The sequence below is a fragment of the Barbus barbus genome (genome assembly GCF_936440315.1).
Source record: "Barbus barbus genome assembly, chromosome: 38".
NCBI classification, from domain to species: domain Eukaryota; kingdom Metazoa; phylum Chordata; class Actinopteri; order Cypriniformes; family Cyprinidae; genus Barbus; species Barbus barbus.
This window is the reverse complement of record NC_136716.1, coordinates 8,540,999-8,567,374: the sequence shown is the minus strand read 5'-3', so window position 1 is coordinate 8,567,374 and position 26,376 is coordinate 8,540,999. Positions and strand designations below refer to the sequence as shown.

The 26,376-nt window shown below is 40.9% G+C and overlaps 1 protein-coding gene across 1 annotated transcript; it reads right to left on the bottom strand.

Moving 5' to 3' along the window:
- Window positions 1-3,132: 3,132 nt before the first annotated feature.
- LOC306857400 (ribonuclease 3-like) lies at window positions 3,133-26,349 on the bottom strand. The gene is made up of 8 exons (XM_079397323.1): window positions 26,211-26,349; window positions 14,963-15,282; window positions 14,648-14,792; window positions 13,846-14,006; window positions 10,223-10,309; window positions 10,040-10,126; window positions 3,619-3,665; window positions 3,133-3,434 (listed from the first exon to the last, which is right to left on the bottom strand). Exons 2-7 carry the CDS (start codon window positions 14,972-14,974, stop codon window positions 3,651-3,653), a joined length of 507 nt encoding a protein of 168 aa, XP_079253449.1. The 5' UTR covers window positions 14,975-15,282; window positions 26,211-26,349; the 3' UTR covers window positions 3,133-3,434; window positions 3,619-3,650.
- Between the last annotated feature and the right edge of the window lie 27 nt (window positions 26,350-26,376).

Below are 26,376 nucleotides of genomic sequence, written 5' to 3'. Positions count from 1 at the left end.
GCGGTCTGAAGTTTGCCAAAGACCATCTGGATGATCCAGAGGAGGCATGGGAGAAGGTCATGTGGTCAGATGAGACCAAAATAGAACGTTTTGGTATAAACTCCACTCGCCATGTTCGGAGGAAGAAGGATGAGTACAATCCCAACTGTGTAGCATGGGGGTGGAAAGATCATGCTTTGGGGGTGCTTTTCTGCAAATGGGGATGGAGGATGGATGGGGCCATGTATCGCGAGATTTTGGGCAAAAAAGTTGTCCCTCAGTATGAGCATTGAAGATGGGTCGTTGCTGGGTCTTCCAGCATGACAATGACCCCAAACACACAGCAAGGGCAACTAAAGAGTGGCTCCGTAAGAATCATTTCAAGGTCCTGGAGTGGCCTAGCCAGTCTCCAGACCTGAACCCAGTAGAAAATCTATGGAGGGAGCTGAAACTCCGTGTTGCCCAGCGACAGCCCCAAAACCTGAAAGATCTGGAGAAGACCTGTATGGAGGAGTGGGCCAAAATCCCTGCTACAGTGTGTGCAAACCTGGTCAAGAACTACAGGAAACGTCTGACCTCTGTAATTGTAAATAAAGGTTTCTGTACCAAATATTAAGTAAAATTTTTCTATTGTATCAAATACTTTATTTCATGCAATAAAATGGAAATTAATTATTCAAATCATACAGTGTGATTTTTTTTCTGGATTTAAAAAAAAAAATATTCTGTCTCTCACAGTTGAGGTGTACCTACGATGAAAATGACAGATCTCTCCATCCTTTGTAAGTGGGGAAAACTTGAAAAATCGGCTGTGTATCAAATACTTATTTGCCCCACTGTATCTGATTCTAACCAAAGAACAGCAATTTTTTTCCTGCATAGTATGGTTAAGCAAGAAGTAACTAGTAAGATGTAAATACTAAGATGACTATGGTCAGACGCTATTTCTAATTAATACAAATCGTTTTGAAACATTGTTTTTGGTCACTGGTATTATCAATATTATCTTTAGTTTTATTACCAAAATTAGCATTTTCTGACCAGGATGAATGTCTTTAAATGTTGTTTTTTGGTTAATTTAAACTGATGTTACAGTAATAATAACAGCAACAGTAGTCACAGCAGAAAATGCACTTTGGCACTAACATCAAAACCTTGATGTAAGATCTATATTGTGATTTCATTGTATTTTATCAATACTTGAAATTTCTGAAATTGTTCAATGATCTTGTGTCTGCAGTATTCTCTCTACGAGTCCGTTTACAATGATATAAATGAATTAATTACTTCAGATGCATTTCTGATCAGTCTGGAAACAGTCATTGATTGTCTCTTCTCAATTGTACTTCATCCTGGTCTGTTATCAAAATTGCAAACACACACTTCGACCATTTGTATTCATCATCTGAGATAAATGACTTACCCTATGAAATGAATTCATAATATTTTATTATTTGATTGTAATAGTAATATAAGCCATTAATGAAGAACATCCAATCTTCCTATATTATAAGAACTACTATCTGTCCTCAGGATTCTACTGGACTTGTCTAATTTGACCTTTGACACTGTAAATCACCAGATGTCTCAGTTCTGGTGACCTGCCCATCACCGGTAGGATACTTTGGTCAGATTTGGCCATGCTGTTTCCAAAGTTTCATTTGCTTTCAAAATATCCAATATGTTTGAATTTGCATATTTTCCAAGGTTATTCCCTTTTGGCAAAACATTATGAATGAAAATTAACTGACAACATCAGATCCTGTATCAACATACCAATGAACAGAAAACCCTGAACTAATGTATAGATGCCAGTACACATCAAGCTCTTCTTGTAATTTTGCAGCCTGTCATGTGTACATGTCTTTTTCAAACTCTAAAAGAGTGTTCAAACCCAGATAACAATACAATTGACGTGCTAACTTATGTAAACTAACTTTTATTTGAAGAATTCTGTTTATAATATTGAGTTTGTACTTATTGGTCTTGCACTGCCTACTGAGGAAGAGGAAATGTAATGTACAATGATCATGCAAGTCAAGCACATCACATGTATATGACATTTTCATTTTCAGCATCATGTATGATTCATAAATTATGTAAGGCGATTTTAAATGGATCGTTAAAAAGAATGTTTTTGCCTGTTTGGGTGATTGTTAGTCTAGTCATCTAGTCAGTTACAAAATTTCCATTCAAACATTAATGAAATTAGTTGTGGCCGGTGTTGGGGAAAGTTACTTTTAAAAGTAATGCATTACAATATTGCGTTACTCCCTAAAAAAAATAACTAATTATGTTGGTTACTCTTTATGGAATGTAATGAGTTACGTTACTTTTGAGTTACTCTTTAAATCTGGGCAGGGCTTGCTTGTTTATTTTTAATATAAAAAAGTTATTTTACAAAAGTAAAAGCCCTTTCACACCAAAAGTGAAATGAATACGCCTCAGGCTGAAGGACGCAACTCATATAAATTGCATGAATAATATGGCGCAGGAGAAGAAAGTTCGACACTATTCAGCAATAACAAAAATTAAACAAATGTAATTTTTGCTTGTTAGTATGGCTGAATTGGATCATCGAAGGTCAGTAGCAAAGACAATGGTCAATAAAATGGGATTAAATACATAAATTATATTTGTCTTAAATTAACATTTAATTATTGCAGGTTTGTCAAATATTCTGTTTGCATTTGGCTGTTTTTTTCATTTTGAGGAACACTGAATCTGTTTTTGTGCAGGTGAAATGAGTAAATGCATGTTGACATTTAGTTTAGAACTTCAGTAACATGTTCACACAGCGCACAACGCCTCTGCACTTCCGTGCACTCTGCATTTCTCTCAACATCCGAACAGGAGAGCTGTCAGTCAAGACATGGGAAACAAAGTAACTGGCATTACTTATTTGAAAAAGTAACTCAGATATTTCCTTCTAAATTAAAAAGCAATGCGTTACTTTACTAGTTACTTTAAAAAAAAGTAATCTGATTACATAACTCGTGTTACTTGTAATGCGTTACCTCCAACACTGGTTGTGGCGCACATCACTAGTATGTAACGGCCATTTCTCAAATCAAATCTGATTAGATTATGATTACTGTTTCATGTTATGATGTGCTCTGTGGTTTGACCAAATTATGTACACAAACAAATTTTGATGGTTTGATTTATTTCACGCAAAGCTTCTCTTTTTAAAACATACCAAATGTATAAAATGGATTAACAAACACAGATTTTTACAGAGATGTATATACAAAACAACAACAAACAGATTCTTGCTTTCTTAAGCTTGCTGTTGTGTGACTCACTTCATGTAACATCCTGCTTTTTCCTTCACTTTCTGCTTTTCTACCCTTCATCACTATCTCTCTCCTGTCGCTCTCTTCTCATCTCCTTCAGTTCTTGTCTGTACTTTCTTTCGATGAAGCGTTTCTGATGAGCCATTTGAGGGAAGTTATCTGCAGAAGACAAGATGGAAAGAGCTTGTAACTTGTAGACTTTCATAACCTTTAGCATTATAATAGCTGCTTCAGAAAACCAAAAAACAGCACTGTAACAAACACACGTACGCCATAACGTGTGAAAATGTTTCTTCTAAAACCATTGGCAGTTTTTTGTGAGAAATGCTACAATGTCACTCACATTTCTCCAATGCATCCATGGCTGCACCCATCTCAGCTTGCTGAATACTGTCGGAATAAAATTAAAAGTTATAAATGTTCAACAACTCAAAATCGTCATGGAGGAGTGGAAGAGGACTCCAGTGGCAACCTGTGAAGCTCTGGTGAACTCACACAAAATATTGACACTTTGGGCCCAATTTGGACATTAATGGTGTAACAGCACGGCCAGGCTCCCCCGTCACTCAACTCCCAAGATCTGCCTCACCTGACTTCTAATCATGCACACCTGCACCTCGTCATCACCCTCATCACAGACACTTCATAAGCACTCACCCCAGCCACCACAGTTGTCCGATCTCGTTGCTACCTGCCGGACTCTACTCTGAAGCTCTCCAGTCGATGAGTATTACCTCTGATTATTTACCTTGTGTACTAACCTGCTGTTCTCCGTCCCGTCTTCCTCTCAGTCTTCAGACCCGTCTGTGTGTGATCATCTGTCTGGGATCCGACTCCTCTCCGATCACGCTCCACCCGCCTGCTAGGCAGCAAGACCCGATTAGCACTATCACCCAACACCTGCAAGATTCACGACCAAGAAGCTACTCACCTTGTCTCACGATCACCAGCACCCAAGTCCTGTAAATAAAGACACATTATTGCACTTACCTTCTGAGTCCGTCTGCATCTGTGACAGAAGATCGGACCAAGACCGTTAACAACATGAGCACGCCTGACCCCTTCCAAGAGCTAGTCGACTTAGTGAAGAGGCTCCTCACACCAGCTACCACCTCTTCACCACCTCCCGTTCCACCGAATCCACCAGCCATCAGCTCTCCTTCTCCGGTAATGTTCGCCAGTCCCATGGCCAGACCAGCGCCCTACTCAGGTGAACCAGAAGAATGCAATGGTTTCATTTTGCAGTGTAATTTCACTATCGATCTTCACCCACAAATGTTCACCTCAGATAAGTCCAAGATAGCGTTCATCATCTCCTCACTCACCGGTCCAGCGCTCAAGTGGGCAGAAACTATTATGTCTCAAGCTGGTCCCGCGACTCACTCCTTCTCCCAGTTTATGAGCCATTTTCGCGAAGTTTTCAGCCACTCACCAGGCGACTCCACAGTTGGCGAACAGCTGTATCGGCTGCGGCAGGGCTCTTTATCCACCCGTGAGTATTCCCTCAAGTTCCGTACCCTCGCGGCTGCGAGCGGATGGAACGAGCCCTCGCTCCTGACTGCCTTCCGCCAGGGCTTAAACCCCTCGGTACGCTTACAACTTGCAGCTTACGATGACAATTTCGGCCTGGAGAAATTTATCCAGCTGGCAGTACGCTGCTCTAACAGAATGCGAGCCTGCAGCCCTGAGTCCCACCAGACCAATAACCCCCGCACTGCATCCACGCTGCCCTCGTCAGAAAGTAACCCACCTGAGCCTATGATCACTGACTCCTATCACCTCACTCCCGGAGAACGCCGAAGACGTCTACAAGGGGGTTTGTGCCTATATTGTGGAAGCAACTCTCACCTCATCCTGGATTGCCCTCTTCGTCCCTCACGGCTGACGGTGAGTGGACTCCGACCTACCTTCCCGAAGATGCAACCTCTTACCACTCAGGCTCAGCTAATCACCGATTCCTTTTCCCTGTCAGTCACCGTCCTCCTCGACACCGGCTCTTCGGGGAACTTCATCTCTGGTCTCCTCTGCAAGCAGCTCCAGCTCCAGACCATCAACACCGAGACAACTTACCAAATCGAAACCATAACAGGTAAAGCCCTTTCCCGTCGTCTGGTGAAACACTGTGTGGGGCCCTTACTACTGCAAGTGGGCAGCCTGCATCAGGAAGAAATTCATTTGCTGGTGATAGAGGAGTCACGGGTGGACATCATCTTGGGTCTCCCCTGGTTCATTCAACATAACCCGACGTTGTCCTGGAGTACCGGTGAGGTTTTAAAATGGGGTAGTTGCTGTTTCCCAAGATGTTTCCCATCATTGCCGTCGCCCACCGCTGAGACCCAAGTTTCTCTTCCCCTCTACTCCACCTCCATAGAGAGCCCTGTCGCCCAGCAGTCTATCGACATCCCAGCCGAATACAGCCAATTTCAGGACGTCTTCTGCCCAAAAAGGGCTTCTCAGCTACCACCGCATCGGCCATGGGACTGTGCAATTGATCTGCTACCGGGTGAGTCAGTACCGCGGGGAAGGATTTATCCTTTGTCACTACCAGAGCAGAAGGCCATGGAGGAGTACATCGAGGAGGCGTTGCGACAAGGTTACATCACACCATCTACCTCCCCTGCTGCGTCCAGCTTTTTCTTCGTGGCCAAGAAGGATGGTGGCCTTCGCCCATGCATCGACTACCGTAAGCTCAATGACATCACAGTCAAGTATCGGTACCCTCTTCCTCTTGTCCCTACGGCCCTGGAACAACTCCGCGGCGCAACTATCTTCACCAAGCTGGACCTCCGCAGCGCCTACAATCTCATTCGGATCCGAGAGGGAGACGAATGGAAGACCGCTTTTGTCACGCCCACCGGCCACTATGAATATAGGGTTATGCCCTATGGACTCGTCAACGCTCCCTCGGTCTTCCAGGGATTCATGAATGAGGTGCTCCGGGAGTACCTCCATCGTTTCGTCATCGTCTATATTGACGATATTTTGATTTACTCCCGGAGCCTGGCCGAACACCGCCAACACGTTGCGGAGGTCCTTCAACAGCTGCGGAGGTTCCATCTCTACCTCAAGGCCGAAAAATGTACCTTTCACCAACCCCGCGTCCACTTCCTGGGCTATATTATAGAAAGGGGTGGTGTCCGCATGGACAGAAAGAAGGTGGAGGCCATCACCTCTTGGCCACAACCGTGTACCATCAAGGAACTGCAACGCTTTCTCGGGTTTTCAAATTTCTACCGTCGTTTCATTGCTCAGTACAGTACCATCACCAGCCCTCTCACAGACCTCCTCAAAGGGGGAACCAAAACTCTTGCATGGAACTCCAGCGCCACAACAGCTTTCCTGAACCTAAAGAAAGCCTTCACAACCGCACCACTCCTAGTTCACCCTGACCCGAATCTGCCATTCGTCGTGGAGGTAGATGCCTCCACCACAGGTGTTGGTGCGGTTTTGTCCCAGCAGCAGGGGACGCCTCCCAAGCTCCATCCATGTGCCTTCTTTTCCCGGAAACTCAGCCCGGCGGAGAGGAACTATGATATCGGGAATCGAGAATTGTTAGCTATCAAGCTCGCCCTGGAGGAATGGAGGCACTGGTTGGAAGGGGCCCTTCATCCCTTCCTGGTTCTGACGGACCACAAAAATCTTCAGTACTTGCGTGAGGCCAAACGGCTGAACCCCCGCCAAGCCAGATGGGCTCTATTCTTTACCCGGTTTAACTTCAAGATTTCCTATCGCCCAGGGCCCCGTAATTTGAAAGCAGACGCTCTCTCTCGAGTCCATGCCCCTGAGGAAGGTCCGGAGGAGCCAGAGGGCATTCTGCCGACGGAGATGTTAATCAGTCCCATCCAATGGTCCTCCCCACCAGTCGCCTCAGAGAACCCTCCTGCCAATCCGCCAGGCTGCCCTCCAGATCGCCAGTATGTACCTAGAACTCAACGAACCCCGCTCATCTTCTCGTCTCATACCTCCCTCGGTACTGGCCACCCCGGGGCCAACGCCACCCTCTCGCTGCTACAAGATCGCTTCTGGTGGCCCAATATGGCCAGGGACGTACGAAGGTTCGTTCAGGGCTGTCCGGACTGTGCCATCTCCAAAACCTCCCGTCACCTCCCCACTGGCAAACTCGTTCCACTTCCCACACCTAACCGCCCATGGTCACACCTAGGAGTGGATTTCATCACCGACCTGCCCGTCTCGGACACTTTCACCTGCATCCTTGTCATCATAGATCGATTTTCCAAGTTCTGCCGCCTAATCCCGCTCACAGGCCTACCCACGGCTCTCCAGACTGCCGAACTACTCTTCAATCATGTATTCCGCCACTATGGCATACCAGAAGATATTGTGTCCGATAGGGGACCCCAGTTCATATCACGTGTGTGGAAGGCCTTCTTCACTCTCCTAGGTGTGACCGTCAGCTTGACATCCGGCTACCATCCGCAGTCTAACGGACAGACTGAACGAAAAATTCAAGACATCAGCCGTTTCCTAAGAACCTTCTGCCATAGCCACCAGAACTCTTGGAACCAGTTCTTGGGCTGGGCCGAGTACGCGCAGAACTCCCTACGCCAAAGCTCTACAGGTCTTACACCCTTCCAGTGCGTACTCGGCTACCAGCCCCCATTGTTCCCGTGGACGGGTATTCCCTCGGATGTTCCTGCAGTAGACCACTGGTTCCGGGAGAGCGAGAGGGTCTGGGACGCGGCACACCACCAGCTGCAGCAGGCAGTGCGCAGGCAGAAGATCCAAGCCGATGCCCACCGCGCTGCCACACCCTCCTACCGCCCCGGACAAAAGGTATGGCTGTCCACTCGGGACATCCGCCTGCGCCTGCCTTGCCGGAAATTGAGTCCCAGATTCGTTGGCCCCTTTACCATCCTAGAGCAGATCAACCCAGTAACATACAAACTTCAACTACCCCCTCAGTATAAAATTCACCCTGTTTTTCACGTGTCCCTGCTAAAACCCTTCTACCCTTCTGTCTCCCCAGAGCCTGGTCCGGTCGAGGAACCCCCTCTCCCTCTCATCGTAGACGAAGGCGCCATCTACAGGGTGCGAGAGATCCTACATTCCCGGCGCCGTGGGGGCAGGTTGGAGTACCTTGTAGATTGGGAGGGCTATGGCCCCGAGGAGCGCTCTTGGGTACCCAGAGAGGATGTTCTCGATCCAACCCTTCTTTCGGACTTCCATGCCGCTCACCCGGAGCTCCCAGCCCCACGTGGTCGGGGTAGGCCACCACGACGCCGGGGTCGGCCTTCAGGAGCAGGCCGTGGAGAGGGGGGTACTGTAACAGCACGGCCAGGCTCCCCCGTCACTCAACTCCCAAGATCTGCCTCACCTGACTTCTAATCATGCACACCTGCACCTCGTCATCACCCTCATCACAGACACTTCATAAGCACTCACCCCAGCCACCACAGTTGTCCGATCTCGTTGCTACCTGCCGGACTCTACTCTGAAGCTCTCCAGTCGATGAGTATTACCTCTGATTATTTACCTTGTGTACTAACCTGCTGTTCTCCGTCCCGTCTTCCTCTCAGTCTTCAGACCCGTCTGTGTGTGATCATCTGTCTGGGATCCGACTCCTCTCCGATCACGCTCCACCCGCCTGCTAGGCAGCAAGACCCGATTAGCACTATCACCCAACACCTGCAAGATTCACGACCAAGAAGCTACTCACCTTGTCTCACGATCACCAGCACCCAAGTCCTGTAAATAAAGACACATTATTGCACTTACCTTCTGAGTCCGTCTGCATCTGTGACAAATGGCTGTGTGTTGAGTTATTTTGAGGGGACAGCAAATTTACACTGTTATACAAGCTGTACACTCACTACTTTACATTGAAGCAAAGTGTCATTTCTTCAGTGTTGTCACATGAAAAGATATAATAAAATGTTTACAAAAATGTGAGGGGTGTACTCACTTCTGTGAGATATTGTAAGTGGTTCAACCATAATTTTATGAAGCTACAACAAAAAGTATTCTCGTAGCTTCATAAAATTACGATTAAACCACTGTTGTCTACACAGAAGAAAACAAGTCATATTGGTTTGGAACTACAGAGGTTTGTGAATGACAAATTTCACAATAAGGATCAGATTTACTAAACAGGGCAAATTAGCTTGAAACCACAATCCCATAAAAGCACTAATGGGAGTGGAAAGTTCTGCGGATGATCTACTGACAGCGTGCAAATTAAAGAACACAGACAACACATTTCCATAATGACTGACTATATTAGCCATATCGAGGGCAAAATGGGCGAAAACATTTTTGGGAGTTAAATAATGGCGCAAATACTAGTACATTGACTAAAGCAAAACTTAGTAAATGATAAATGTTGCGTCTGAAAGGGAAACTCCTACAAACGCATATGCGATAAGGACAGTCAACTGTTAGTGTCCATGCATTTTCTTTGCTAATTTTTCACTGCATACCTTTAGTAAATCCTGACAGTGTTTGTGCTGGCACAAGCTGTTAGTAAATCTGAACGCAAAAGTATAAATTGTTCTTTTAGCTGTTGAACTACTGTTATAAGCAGCTTCTGGTTATGTGCTGCTGATATAATTCTTATGAGTGGAGTTTATTTTATGAACAGTTACACCATGTCTTGTCTGCTGTTCTTTTCTACAAGTTAAAGCAGACAAGTTTGGATTAGTTATAAACAGTTTTTTTTTAATTGTTGTTTATTCACAAAAACTAAGGACCATGTAATAATCTAGTTATTAGGTTTGACTGCAACCATGCAGAAATCACATGCTTACATTAGTAAGTGGTGTGTGAGAGAAGCAGGAAAAGCCCTCAAACAGGTACTCATGGTCGTCATACTCGATAACCGTGGGTCTATCTGTCTGAGAGAGAGAGAGCACCAATTATATTCATAGCCAGAAACAATATAAGATCAGAAAACAAAAAAATCATATGCATAAAATGGCACAGAAACCTACTAGGAAGTTGGTGGGTGGGGACATAGTTATTCTGTAGTGGAACAGTTTGCCGGCATTGTTATTCATCGGCCGACATGATTTCACTGGCTATAAGAGAAAGAAAAAGTTGCTGACCAATCCAATAAGTCTGACAACCCAAACAGATTTATAACAATCAAAATCTTGCAATGGAAATGCTGGGTTTAAATAACTTTTCAAAAAAAGCATAAACGCAACATTTTGCTCAGAGAATAAAACTGAATTCCTAGTAATTCACAATTATAATAACGCTGATATCGCTACTATATTGATTAGAACAATTTGAAAATAGTAATTTCGTGTTGGGCAACCACATATCTAACACAAACTAAGAATTTTTTCAGAATTATTTCTGCTTTATACAGCAGTAAAAATCAAGGCAACAAAATTAGACATTAACAAAAAACAAAATAGCAAAAATTCTGTCACACCCTTCAAATAAACGAAGAACAAATAAAAAGCCTTTTAGACCAAATGTGACACAATGCACAAAAACAAAACAAATCAACGATGAGTGGTCCATTCACATAAGGAATGCACTTTCAGTAGGTGCTACAGCTTGGCTAAAATATTAAGTATACACCTCTTATAGCAGCCTATCAACCTAACTCTCCTTTTGGTCTAAGTGGGAGAACAAAAAGAGAACAGTGTCCACTTTCAACAGTTTTCCACTGACATGGGTGAGGTGTTAGTCTCAGGCACATTGGTTCAACTCTGGCCCTAAAAATGTGCTGGAACAGAATTTGACACACCTGACTCAGACCCACAGTCCACTATCTTTCTTTGGCACCTGCACTCCTCGACCACGCTATCCACTCCATAATGGCTCAATTACCTGCAGTTGAAAAATACTGTAATCTAGGCCTATACTTCTTTCATCACCACTCCAGTCAGACAAACCAACTTCAGAGTCCCTGCTCCTCAAATCTCCCATCTAAAGTTTTGTGTCAGATTGGTCCTCCCAGGCTTTGTTGATGCAAAGAAGCTCTAGATATCTTCTTGCTAATTAGGTACAAAATGGCTCAGGGCAGAGCAGGTGGGAGAACTTTGAATTCTGGGGAACTAACATCCAGAAAAAACATCCTACACAGACCCCAAATGACAGACGTCTTGGTGCATTCGTTTCAGTGATTGTTGTACAGTTAAAAATTAATCTTTGAGAAAAATGCATAATGAGATTAACAGATTTACTTCCATTACTCCAAATCTTTTGTTCTGTGTGAATGTCCCCTAATGCAGCACTTGGCTCACATAACACTTGTCAATGCAGAGTTTGAGTTCAACTGGAGCGCCACATGTGCAAATATTTACTATCCTCACCTCGCTATCCTAGGCCCATAAGAGCCTTCCATTTAGCCCATTCATGCAAAAATGTAAATACTTATCAGGAATATTCTGGGATTATACAGATTTTTTTAAACCCTTAATATTTCAAACTCAACATGGGCTTCCAAAGCTTCTCTCCTTCTGTTTGTGCTTTTCATATTGTACAGAATAAGTGTTTTTCCACCAGTTGTCTTATTAATTACAAATTTCAGATACTTTTACATTTCAAATGTTTGCATATAACAGTGTATAAGCAAATACAAATCTAAATATGGTTCTAAAACAGATCAAGTGATTGAATGAATACACGTATTCCTGTTCACCCGGATAAATACTGTGTCGGATTCCAGTTCGCCTGGCTTTGGCACTGCACTTGCATAACGGTCCATCGTTCATCTGAGTTTTAAACACAAGAATAACTGTAACTTTATATTAAGCCATAAAAATACACACATAAATCAAACAGTTAACTTAAGCAATTGTCATCATTTCAGAACTAATGGTTAATTTTAGGAACTCTTTTTTTCCCTCTTCAGATTTTTAAATCAGTTCTAAAAAGCATCACTGGATGTGACGATAAGTACTGCTGCTGAAAGAGAACGTTGCCAAACAAGTCAGTTAAAAGTAAGTTAAACTGTTGGCATGTTTATAGCTAGCTACAAGAATAACACATCTGGTTTAAGTGCCAGTTCACCCAAAAAATAAAAAATAAATAAATAAAAACTTACCTTACCTTCTCATTCCAAACATAAAACTTAAATGTTATTACTTTTTTTAAATAAAGCTCCTAATTTAGCTTACAAATGTCTAACTAGGGCCCGGTTTCACAGACGGGGCTTAGCTTAAGCCAGGACTAGGCCTTAGTTAAATGAAGACATTTAAGCAGCTTTTATAAAAATGCCTTGGAAGAAAATGTGACAGGTGTGCATCTTGAGACAGAACAATGTGACTGGCATGTTTTAAGATATGTCAGAGCAAGATATTTTTAGTTGAGACAGCTCATGCATTTTAGTCTAGGACTAGCCTTAAGCCTTGTCTGTGAAACCAGGGGTAGGAGTCTTAGCTTAAAAGTTATTCAGGACCAATCTGAGAGCAACTCTGAGCGAAGAAAATAACTTTTATCTTTGTGAGGAGGCGGGGCTGACCCCGTTGCTAGCTATGACACAGTCTTTTGAAGACTGTGATTGATTGGTTGTCCAAGAAGGAAATAAAAGAGCGCTTTTAAGAGTAGGGTCTATTATAAACCTTCACTTTGAAATTACAGGCATAATTTTTCCTGTTTTACCGTACTCTCTCTCTCTCTCTCTCTCTCTCACACACACACACACACACACACACACACACACACACACACACACATTATATATGTAGCCTATTATATACATTATTTTTTATTTACCATGCTGTCATACTTAACATTTTATAGGAAATGAACAATAAGGTTCTGAAAGTGCTGTAATTGTTTGTGTGATCACTTTACTTATAGAAGGTTGTGACAGACCCAAATCATCACTGCTGCACAGTTGCATTTTTCCAGTTGCCAAATATGTTAATGTAGTGATTACTTCCATTTTTGGCACTATGGCATTTCTGCACGGTGTTGGAGATGTTAACTTGTCTCTAATAAGATCGGTCACAAACATGATCCCTGCACGATCTAATGTGTAATTAACTCACTGTCATGCATTGTGTGCAACACATTTCTTCTCCCTATTCATGTTTCGTCCATTTTATCCACTGATAAAGAAACTCTTAAGCCTCTTAAAATTCCTCGTCCATACCCCTAACCATTTTGGACCTTAAGACCTCTTTTAAGGGTTAAGATGTGTTCTGATTGACTTTTTCTTTACTAGGATCTTTTCTTTAACTTCAAGAGGAAACAGCCACATTTCTAATAATTTTCTTAGAATTTTGTTACTAGGAGCAACACTTAGCACCAAGCTTTTTCATGAATACAGGCCCTTGAAGATTAATCAAATTCTTATGAGTTTCAAATGACATGAGGATGAGTATATGATGACAGAATTTTCATTTGTGGGTGATCTATCCCTTTACTACCACAAGCATTTTAACATTATTGTCCCCATTATTTGTCTGTGCCACAGCAATGCAAGAAATGCAGGTACAAAAGTCTTATAATAATATGATTTAGTTATTACAAATTTTAAATTAGCATCTCTGGATTTGTTTTTTTTTGGGCCTATAGGGTCCAGAATTGACTAATTTTGGATATTTTTATGTAAACAACCATAATTTCTCAGCAAAATGGTGAAGCGCACCTGTCCGGGGTCATTGTACCACAGCTCCTCGTGGAGGCGGTCAGGATGAGCTTTCTTTCTCTTGATCTCAGCAATGACATCAAACACCTCAGAGTCAGAGCTGCTGGAGCAGCTGCTACCGCCTCCATCAGAATCACATTCAGATTCGCTGGAGCTCTCATCTGCACAACACACAGCAAATTCATCTTTCTTTTAGAGTTAGGGTTGAGTGATATAGCTAACACTATTTGTGTATTTGCTTATTTTTATGCTCTGAAATTAAAACTAAATCAAAGGAACATTAACTTTCTACACTTTGAACGCAAACACAAAACTGATGATTAAATAAAACCACCTTGTCATGTCTTTAACCCTTCACTTGTACAACATTGCCCACCTCCACCCAACACTAAAATATTGTTAGAGAAACAGTATACATGCATCTAGAGTTGCGGACTGCCTTAAAAAAGTATTGATTAAAAAAAAAAAAAAATTGTCATCCATGTAAACAAAGAATGATTTATTTAATTTTCATTTCTACACAGAACTAAAATGAGCCCGTTTGTTCTAGTCCTCTAACCTGTCTGGCCCACAGACAGTCAGGTAACAAATATTTGTCATTAAATAGTTACATTTAAAAATGGACTTTTCACACTTTTGAGCCATATTCTGTACTATCGAAAAGCACAAGCAATTTTGTCATTGCAAAGAGATAAGATACATATAACAGATTAATGACTTCACTACATGATGTATGTCTTCATAATGTTGCAAATTTTATAAAATACACCGTACATATTTGAAATAGTAAAATACACAATACCTTGATCCTGGTCCAGTTTGGTCAGTTTGGGTGGTTCCCATTTAGGTCTACTGGATTTGGCCCGCTCCTGCCTCCGACCAAGCTCTTCCTCAAAGCGCTCATACAGATCTCTCAACTTACTGGTTCCCACGACTGTAGAATCACCCTACAGATGAATAAAAACACATGGAAGGTGAGAAACAGTTTCTGAGTATATGATATGGTTGGTCATGACACCTTCGCAATATTTAGTACAAAACTATATTTTAAAAGGAGAGTATAGTAAGTAAGGAGACTATCTGCTTGTCTGCAATTTGTGTGCATTACTGTAGTTACCACTTGGTCCATGGGATCATTGGAGTAGTAGTTCTCGGCATGTGTACAGCGGATCCAGGCAGGTTTGAGTAACTCCTCCTCTTCTTTCTCCTCCTCATGTCGGTCAGTGGACGTCTCCTCTGCATCTCTAGTCCTGCTGTAGTTCACCGATCTCTCTCGACTGCTTGAGCCGCTGTCTGTTCTCCTCTCTTTCTCCTCCTCCACACGTCGGCGCTTTCTCTCTCGACTGCCTGAGCGATTGCGAATGTGTTTCCTGTGTCTGTCTGAAGGGGGTGAACCTGCCTCTAGACCCTATTGCATCTCTATGCCGATAGCGTTCTCTGGGGGATGGAGGCAATATTATACGCTGTAACAGGCAACCCAGCAAAATAACTTACTGAACTCTATAAAGGTCTATGTGTGTTTGAAGTAGCGATGTAACGTATAAAAATTTCTTATCACGATTATAGTAACCTAAATTATCACGGTTATCAATATTATTCTGTCACTGATGGAGTTTTGGTTCCTTGCCGCTGTTGCCTCTGGCTTGCTTAGTTGGGGACACTTCATTTCAAGCGATATCGTCGACCTGATTGCACAGATACTATTTAAACTGAACTGAACTGGATGATTACATCATTGAATTCAATAATGAAATGCCTTTAACTGAAAATTGAGTGTTTAATCTAGGCATTTTACATTATTGACACTATTTTCCTATTTTGAAATTGGAAAGTTGCTTTGACACAATCTGTATTGTTAAAAGCGCTATATAAATAAAGGTGACTTGACTTGACTTGATTATCACGATGTTGTTAAAAGGCGCTGGAAATGTTCAAAAAGCACTGACACATAAATCATTTAACCAAGTTTTATATTTAAAATCAACAAACAACAAGTAAAATTACTTTTTATTACTGAAAGGAGTCATAATGAGTCATTTATTTTTCTTTTCTTTTTCTATGACTTTTTTCTATTTCTTAATGTGCCATACCATAGAAGTCAGTGGCTACAGCCAAATGTTTGGCTACCAACATTCTTCAAAATATATTTTGTGCTCATCAAAAGAAAGAAACTCATACAGTTTTGGAACAACATGAGGGTGAGTAAATGACGACAGCCTTTTAAATTTTTGGGTTAACTATCCTTTGAAGTGACATCATATTCAGCGATTATAAAGGGAAAGCTCTTTAAAGCTGTATAACCTATTCTATTCTGTATAACCTATTAATATTGTCAATAAAGTTTTATTTTTCTTTCTGCCAAATGAACATAAATTTTGGGAGAGCCAACCATATTTAAATGTGGAATTGAATCTGAAGTCATTATGATTAAAATTATGATTGCTACAGTCAACTGCTGTCAGAAGAGATCTGTGTATTAAATCTTGCCATTTAAGTGCAACACACATGCCATTTTTAATACTATATGCAACATTTTTTTGTAGTTGTTGTTATGATCTTTTTTTTTTTTTCTTTTTGCAAATTCTACTTAATTGAACCGTATTTACTTGCTATATGCTTTTTAATGTATTATTATTATTATTGTTAACATTAATAACTTAATTTAACATCAGTTTTTATCATATAGTTAAATTTTCAAAAATTTAATAACTTTTGATATGTTATTGAAATTGGTACAGTAAATCATGAAAGTTTAATGGTATTTGTACAGATTACTGAAATTTTGCTATCGTGTTAATTTATTATGTAAGGAATAATTGACAATGGACCGTTAAATTATTAGAAAAATAATGCTCACCTGGGGTGGTGATAAGGCCACGATGCCTTAGAACGTTCTTCATCCAATCAGATTCAAGAATTCAATGGCCCCATGTGTATAATTTATAGTTTCATCAAGACAGATAAATTTGTTGTGTTGCATGGTAAAGCTTTTCCTAAAATCTGGATCTGTGTGAACTAGCCCAGAGCAACACATTTAATGTCACCACTTGCACAATGAAAAAATATTAGGGGTTAAAGGATTAGTTCACTTTAAAAAAAAACGTTTGCTGATAATTTACTCACCCCCATGTCATCCAAGATGTCCATGTCTTTCTTTCTTCAGCCGAAAAGAAATTAAGGTTTTTGATGAAAACATTTCTCAATAAAATGGACTTCATTGGGACCCAAACGGTTCAAGGTCCAAATGACAGTTTCAGTGCAGCTTCAAAGGGCTTTAAACGATACCAGACGATGAATAAGGGTCTTATCTAGCGAAACGATCGGTCATTTCAAAAATAAATTAAAAAGTTTAAGTTTTATAAGCACAAATGCTCGCCTTGCTCTGTTCTGTGATGCGCGTTCATGACGTCAGGTAATACGCAATGACGTTGAAAAGGTCATGGTTGACTTAGGTGGAAGTACCGAGTCAGTGTTTACAAATGTGCGGAAGGAGGACCATATACACATATTCAAATGTCTTTGTGTCAGTGTGTGTATCCTGGGTGTTTTAATATTAAAAAGCCTACTGACTCGGTTGGATGCCTACAATGCCCGCTCACTACCGGCTTTTGGCAAATCGGACCATGCCACAATTTTTCTAACACCGGAATACAAACAAAGGCTCGTTCAGGAACCTCCGGTGCAGAGAGTAGTGACGCGCTGGTCCTCCCACTCAGAGACTATAGGCTTGTTTGAGATGAGCAAAATCTGCGCAGAACCGATCACCGGTGATCAGCGCGAGATGCATGCCGGTTAGAAATGTGTCCGAGTGCGGTCCGCCTTGCTCTGATGTCATGCTGACGTATGTCAAAAATCTCTCGCGAGCGCAAGGCGCACGTGTCGGATTCTGCAGTCGAGCGCAGTTGCTCTCCACCAACTGCGCTGATCAAAAGCATCATGGGAAACGACTTGCTGACGACACAGCTTAATGCTCATTGGCTGCGAATGTCATCTGATATATTTTCCCCTTAATCCTAAGAAGTCCATTAGCTATAGCCTAATACTATTTACTTTTTCTATAGTAATTTATTAGTAATTAGGACATGTGCTTTATTTATTTGCCCTTTTATTTTTATTTTCTTGGTTTGTTGTAATTTTCTCTTTATGTATTGTATGCTGGTGTTAATTTTGTACATTTACATTTTTGTACAACATTATTCCATTAAATAAATTAGTCAATACATCAATACATGCATGCATAGGCTACATCTAATGTGATGGTTTTGCAATTAGGCCTCATGTTTGTGTGTTTTTATCTGAGATCTTTATCTGGGTATGTCTTATTTCAGGAGTGCAGTAAACAAAGCCCACACATGCATGCTAATTTCTTAATTTAGAATGTGTTTTTGTTTCATATTAATTTTGAATGATAATTAGCTGTACACACTTTTCCAATCATTAAACATGAAATTCAAATTTACATTAAGGTGACAAACAATTGTGTAATATATTTATATGGAATATGTTTCATGTAAAAAAGGGATAGTTCACCCAAAGATTTTTTTTGGGGGGGGGGGGGGGGGGGGGTAAACTGTCCCTTAAGTAGGATACACATAATTAGGTTAATCAGCTGTGCCATATCCCACTCTGAAATGTTTAACCCATAACAGTGCAAATTTAGTGCAGCATCTGTGTGCTCTTCATTTCTCATTATGGCTTTGATTATAAAAGGCATCCACAAAGTGCGATAAAGAACGCGAACGCGATCTCTTCCATTGCTGACGTTTGCAGTCCAACAACACAACGAGATTCAGGAAGTGTCCGGCTTGCCTGCACTTTTTTCACTCCTCCCCTCACTGCAGCCGCCTACTCTCGACTAAATTACAGGCGAGTCAAGGCGCATCTCAAACAAGCCTAATGCTGCAGGCGGCGCTTGATGACGTCGACTGGGACATGTTCCGGGCGAGTTCTTCTGACGTCAGCGAGTTCACGGTTGTAGCATTAAGTTTTGTAAACACGCTAACCGAGCAAGCTACAGAAACAATAACGATAAGGACATTCTCCAATCAGAAACCGTGGGTGGACAGAACAATCCGTGCCGCGGTTAACACACGCACTGCCGCTTACAATGAGGCTCTTCTGTCTGGGAATACGAGCGAGTACAAAGCATCGTGCTATGCTCTCCGACGCGCAGTAAGAGCCGCTAAACACAGATACAGAGAGAGAATTGAGTCTCATTTCCAGCTCAACGACTCTCGACGGATGTGGCAGGGACTGAGGACCATCTGTGACTTCGGAAACAAATCCTCCGCGGAGGTGAGAGCAGATCCGTTGCTGGCCGACGAGTTAAACATCTTCTACAGCCGCTTCGATGGCAACGGCGGCGGCGCGTCAGGAAGCAGCAGGCAGAGCAGCGATGATCCTGTAATCACCGTATCGGAGGATGAGGTTCGGAGGGCGTTAAAGAGAGTGAACGTCAGGAAAGCAGCCGGTCCTGATGGGATAACCGGCCGTGTTCTGAGGTCCTGCGCCGATCAGCTCGCTGGTTTGTTCACTTCCATTTTTAATGAGTCCCTTGCTACCTCCGTGGTTCCCACTTCATTCAAAAAATCCATCATTATCCCTGTGCCAAAGAACAATAAACCCTCTTGCCTGAATGACTATCGCCCAGTTGCCCTCACATCTATAGTCATGAAGGTTTTTGAGAGACTTGTAAAGAGCCACATCTGCTCATCCATCCCTGATACTTTGGACCCTCTTCAGTTTGCCCAAATAGATCCACGGACGATGCCATTTCTCACGTTCTCCACTCTTCCCTCACACACTTGGACAGCAACAATGGGAATTATGTAAGGCTGCTATTCATTGACTATAGCTCAGCTTTCAACACTCGGCCTAAACTCCTCACTCTGTGACTGGATTCAAGACTTCCTCACCGGCAGACCTCAAGTGGTGAAAGTTGGCCAGTTCACCTCAAACTCCATCACTCTGAACATAGGAGCCCCACAGGGCTGTGTCCTGAGTCCCCTGCTCTACTCTCTCTACACGCATGACTGCGTGTCCTCTCACAGCTCCACATCCATTGTCAAATTCGCTGATGACACTGTGGTTCTGGGCCTCATCTCCAACAACGATGAGACCGCATACTTGGATGAGGTAGAGAGACTCTCATCATGGTGCCAGGACAACTGTCTCTCTCTGAATGTGGGGAAAACTAAAGAGCTGATCATGGACTTTAGGAAGAGACAGCAGCAGCCCTACTCTCCTCTCAGGATCAGTGGGACCCCTGTGGAGAGGGTGAGTAGCTTCAAGTACCTCGGTGTAAACATCTCCGAGAACCTGACTTGGACTACACATATCCAAACACAGGTTAAGAAAGCCAGGCAAAGACTGTACTATCTGCGACAGCTGAGGAAATTCAGGGTCTCACCAGCAATCCTGAAAACTTTCTATTCAGGGACCATAGAAAGTGTATTGACTCAGTGCATCTCAGTGTGGTATGGAAACAGCTCCAATCAGGACTGCAAAGCACTACAGAGAGTTGTGCGCTTAGCTGAGCGCATCTCAGGGTCTGCTCTCCCCTCTCTGCAGGACATCTACCTCAAACGCTGCAAAAATAGAGCTGTCAAAATTATCAAGGACTCGAATCACCCTGGTAACCGACTATTCACTTTACTTCCATCTGGTAAGCGCTTCCGTAGCCTGAAGGCAAAAACTGAGAGACTTAGGAGGAGCTTCTTCCCCCAGGCCATCAGGCTCCTAAACTCTAACTCTGTGTCATAATATCACTTGACTCCATGTAATATCACCATATCAATAAGTTATTCATAATTTTTCTCCATGTAAATATCATATATCAATAAGCTATTCATAATGTTTCTCTACCTCATATTGCTGCTATTCAAATACCCTGTACAACTTTTTGCACATTATTTTTTGCACATTCCTCTCATTACTATTTGTCAACAACATACTGACCTGCACATTTATATTTATATTTTTTTTTATCTTATCTTATTTTATCTTATCTTTTATTTTATTTTATGTTTGTACTTCTTCTTAATATTTGTATTCTTTATAATTGCACTGTCCTTGGAGCGGACCTGACCTACATTTCACTGCTGGTTATACTCTGTATAATTGTGTATGTGACAAATAAAACTCTTGAATCTTGAATCTTGATGTCAAACCCAAATGTTTACAGTCTACAGCAAAAATAAAGGAATTGGCCTTACTGTTCCAATACTTTTGGAGGACACTGTATATATATACACACACACACAGGTGCATCTCAATAAATTAGAACGTTGTGGAAAAGTTCATTTATTTCAGTAATTCAACTCAAATTCCTGAATGAATCAACCAAAATAAAGGTGCCTATTTATACTACAGATATCGATATTTTACGAGTGGCATCGATGCATCGTATCGTCAGACATCGAGGGATTCGTCAGACCAGCACCAAAAATAGAAAGGCAAGATTATAGTTTGCAAAAAAGCAAAAAGGTGACCTAGAAGAGTTTTGGAACTGTGTTTATGGACCGATGAGACAAAGATGAACCTTTATCTAAGTGATGGGAAAGCAAAAATGTGGAGAAAAAAAGGGAACTGCAATGATATCAAGCATACAGCCTCATCTGTAAAGCATGGTGGAGGTGGTGTCATGGCATGGGCATGCATGGCTGCTTCTGGAACAGGCCCTCTCAACTTTACTGATGACTTACTGTATGATGACAGTAGCAGAATGAATTTGGAAGGGTACAAAATCATCTTGCCTACCAATACATGTGCATTTTAATAAATTACAATGTTGTGGAAAAGTTCATTTATTTCATTAATTCAACTCAAATTGCGAAACTCGTGTAATAAATTCTGTGCACACAGACTGAAGTAGTTTAAGTCTTTGGTTCTTTTAATTGTGATGATTTAGGCTCACATTTAACAAAAACCCACCAATTCACAATCTCAACAAATTAGAATACTTCATAAGACCAATAAAAAAACATTTTTAGTGAATTGTTGGCCTTCTGGAAAGTATGTTCATTTACTGTATATGTACTGAATACTTGGTAGGGGCTCCTTTTGCTTTAATTATTGCCTCCATTCTGCGTGGCATGGAGGTGATCAGTTTGTGGCACTGCTGAGGTGGTATGGAAGCCCAGGTTGCTTTGATAGCGGCCTTCAGGTTATCTGCATTGTTGGGTCTGGTGTCTCTCATCTTCCTCTTGACAATACCCCATAGGTTCTCTATGGGGTTCAGGTCAGGCGAGTTTGCTGGCCAATCAAGCACAGTAAAACCATGGTCATTGAACCAGCTTTTGGTACCTTTGGCAGTGTGGGCAGGTGTCAAGTCCTGCTGGAAAATGAAATAAGCATCTCCATAAAGCTTGTCAGCAGAAGGAAGCATGAAGTGCTCAAAAATTTCCTGGTAGATGGCTCCGTTGACTGTGGACTTCAGAAAACACAGTGGACCAACACCAGCAGATGACATGGTAGCCCAAATCATCACTGACTGTGGAAACTTCACACTGGTCAGCAGTCTTCTCCATTATTGTGGTTTCAAAGAACAAGAGATACTCAGAATTTGTACTGTAGGGATGGTCATTAATTGAAACTCAAATGTAAATATTCTAATATTTTGAGATACAGATTTTTGACTTTCATGAGCTTTAAGTTCTAATCATCAAAATTAAAACAAAAAAACATTTGAAATGTTTTACTTTACATGCAATTAATCTAAAATATATGAAAGTTTCACTTTTTGAAATAACTTACAAGAAAAAATGTACTTTTTCACAACATTCTAATTTATTGAGATGCACCTGTTTTCAAGAAAATGCCACCAGATTCATTGGGAAGTGCTTCATATTGCATCAGGGCAATGACCCAAAACACCCTGCCAGTTCAGTCAAGGAATTTATAAGGGCAAAGAAATGGAAAGTCTTAGATTGCCCAAGTCAATCTCCAGATTTAAATCTGATTGAACATGAATTTCACCAGCTGGAGAGGAGAGTAAAGGCAGAAACTCCCCAAAACAAGCAACAGTTGTAATTGGCTGCAATAAAGGCTGGGAAAGCATTTCAAAAGATGAGACCAAGAGTCTGGTGATGTCTATGGGTCACAGACTCACTGCTGTGATTGTGCGCAAGGGATCTGCAACTAAATAATAGCTTTTAATCTTTTATATCTGCCTTATGTTAAACTGTCCCAATACTTATATGCTCCCATCAATGAGTGGGATAAACTCAAAAAGTGCTGTTCTTTTTATTTGGTAAAACACATATGTGTTGAAACGACTAATAATAAAATGTGAAATTATGTAGTTGTGTCTCATATTCATCTTTTAATCATATTTGCAAATGTCTTGACTCCACAGCCAACAGAGCAATTTTGTCTTTACTTTTCCAATACTTTTGGAGGGCACTATATATATACACAAACATATATCTATATACATATATATATATATATATATATATATTTATTCTGTCATCATTTACTCACCCTTATATATCGTTATATAATGTATGTTTTTTTCCCTGTGGAACATAAAGGAAGACATTTTGAGATGTCAAGCCAGCCGCAGTTCAGAAAAACACGGTCAAGCCAGCCGCGATTGAAATTAGATGCGCGCGTATTACTATACTTACGGTAATTGCAGGACCAACACAGAGGGAACGCGCATTCAAAGCGCTTTTCATTCTAGACGCCCAGAACTGAGATATAATGACATTTTCCGTTATTTTTTCTGTTTGTTTTATGTACATCTGCTTAATATTCGTGTTATTTATTGCTGTCTTTGTATCTGTATTAGGCCTACTATATTCTTCTACCTGCATTTCATTGCAAGATTAGTAGAAAAGGAGATGTGGGACATTAATCTATTTAGAGGGGTATTACGACCCCATTTCTAATAAGTACAAGAAATGAATGGTCAGTTCTTATATGGGACGTCCCATACTATATGTACACCTCATTTGAAACCATTTTACTGCAGCGTTTTCAAGATATGGGACATTATTACATTTAGAGGGGTATACAGACACCATTTCTTATAAGTAGAAAAAAGCAATAGTCGAGTCTTTTACGAGACGTCCCATACTATATGCACACCCCATATTAATCATTTTTACTACACCATTTTGAAGAAATGTTGCATTATTCAACTTCAGAGGGCATCTAATCTAAAAAAAAAAGATCAGTTCATATACAAGACGTCTCATGCTGTCTACATACCTCATATGAAACCTTTTTACTGCAGAGTAATGTGCTATTGTCTCGTTTCAGTGTCCCGAAAACACCCCATTTCTAATAAGAAGAAATGAACGATCAGTTCTTATATGGGACATCCCATATTTCATGCACCCCTCATATGAAAACAGCTTGCTGCAGAATTTTAGAGATATGTAATATTACAACACTTTAGAGGGCTACAAAGGGCCACTCATGACTTTTGGCTAAGTCGAAGTCATGAGTGGTCAGTTGTTATATGAAGCTATTTTGCTGAGACGCTTTAGAGAAAGGTAACACTTTAGAGTAGGGAACACTTGTTCACTATTAACTATGACTTTTCCCTCAATAAATTCCTAATTTGCTGCTTATTAATAGTTAGTAAGGTAGTTTTTAAATTTAGGTATTTGGTAGGATTATGAATGTAGAATAAGGTATTGTAGAATAAGGCATTAATATGTGCTTAATTAATACTAATAAATGGCTAATATTCTAGTAATATGCATGCTAATAAGCAGCAACTTAAGAGACCCTAAAATAAAGTGTTACCTAGAGAAATGTACCATTATATTTTACTTCAAAGTCTTATAGAGAGGTCTAATCCACGTGTAATCTAAGTACAAAAACAGTTGATTCTTATAAATCATTTCCCATTTTCTATACATACATCAGAGGAAAACATTTTACTATATAATTTTTAAAGTGCATGCTATTATTTCAATTATATAATTATACAACTGTACATGTATGCTTTCTAATAAGTACAAAAAATCAACAACCAAATCTTATAATGGACCTCCCATACTATCTTCACCCTTTATATTAAAAAAATTTTACTGTAGCAATTTGGAGTTCAAAGTCAAGAAAATTCTCAGACATTGCACAATTTGTCCAGTATTGAAAACTAGAAATATTATTTCAAATGAGTAAAAAAAATGCTATTTCTTCAAAAGTACCTCCTACTTTTTCAAATGAGAAGTCTGTGTACTGTGGCAGTTTGAAGTTGCATACATCCAAATTCAACAAAGTTCTTAAAGACAGTACATTATTTCTCCAATTTTGAGGCTTATAGAAACATCAATATAAATATGTAGATAAAAATAATGGCCTTTGCATGCAAGGTACCTCCTATTCTATCAGCACAGCTAAAATGAAGTCACACACTGGCAGAAATGTCACACTATACCTCACAGTTTCAGAACACTTAATATGGAGTCTTTGCTCTGTAGCAAGTATTATACTACGGGGCCGTTGAATGCTTGAATCTGATTGGCTGACGAACGTTCTGAGGTGTGCAATTATTTTCAGGGAAACGCACGGCGAACGTAGTTCCAGGCAGCTTTCTTGACCGCATTACAGTTCCATATCACTTCGCATCGTTGTCAGCGCTGCCCTGACGATTTTATCAGTTAGCCTAGTGTAGCAACTTAAAGGCTACACATGACATTTCTCACTAGCGAGGTAATAACAGCGCTGCATCTTAAAGCAGACTTACAGTTTAGAGACGGTGCTTCAGAACACTGTTGAGGGACACACAGAGGTAGCCTAATTCATACAAGCTCTCTCTCTCTCTCTCTCTCTTCTATGTGTCTTTCGTCGTGGCCGCATCACCACCTCGGGTGTGCATTATTTTTCTAATAATTCAACGGCCCGTCGTCAATTATTCCTTACTTATTTAGTTGCAGATCCCCCAGATAATTTCAATCGCGGCTGGCTTGACCGCGGTGAATTTCTATGAGAAGTTATTTTATTCCTTTACGAGTATACCGAAACATAATAACATTTATTTAGTCATAGTTGCAGTTTGTAATTATGAGGCCAAAAGACAACGGCGTTTCTAATGTCTTGGAAGCCGCGATTTACATAAGAAATTATTATTTTATGCTGTAACGTTAGTCAGTGAAAATTCTGACACGGCATTTAAAAATCTAAACCACTGGCCTTGCAAGCCTGCTTCGTTATACAGGTCTTTGGCCCATTCGTCGTCTCAAATCAGTGTTTTATCCCTCTCAAATGCATCTTGTATTTCCAAACGGCGTTTAAAAACTAAAAAAATCACCACTCTAAAACTGATATAACGTTACAGTTTCTGCAACAAACAGAACACGACTTTTATTATGAAGTCAAACATTTTATTCCTGAAGAATACAACTTACCTTTAGGAGGCTTTTCTAACGCTTGGAAGCTAAGCAAATAACCCACTGATGCTGTTTATTGTGTTTTTATGTTTACTGCGATAAAAAATGGTCAGTTTATGATGCAGCGCTTTAGCTCGTTCACGACGCGGTGTGTGCTGCAGCCAATCAGAATGAAGCTGTATGA

Bases quoted from the DNA above. Each gene is read 5' to 3' on its own strand.
- LOC306857400 (XM_079397323.1), bottom strand. The intron at 14,007-14,647 runs GTATTGTGTATT...TGTGTTGTGCAG, and splicing joins CAAACTGGACCAGGATCAAG to ATGAGAGCTCCAGCGAATCT. The intron at 10,127-10,222 runs GTAGGTTTCTGT...TCTCTCTCTCAG, and splicing joins CCCCACCCACCAACTTCCTA to ACAGATAGACCCACGGTTAT.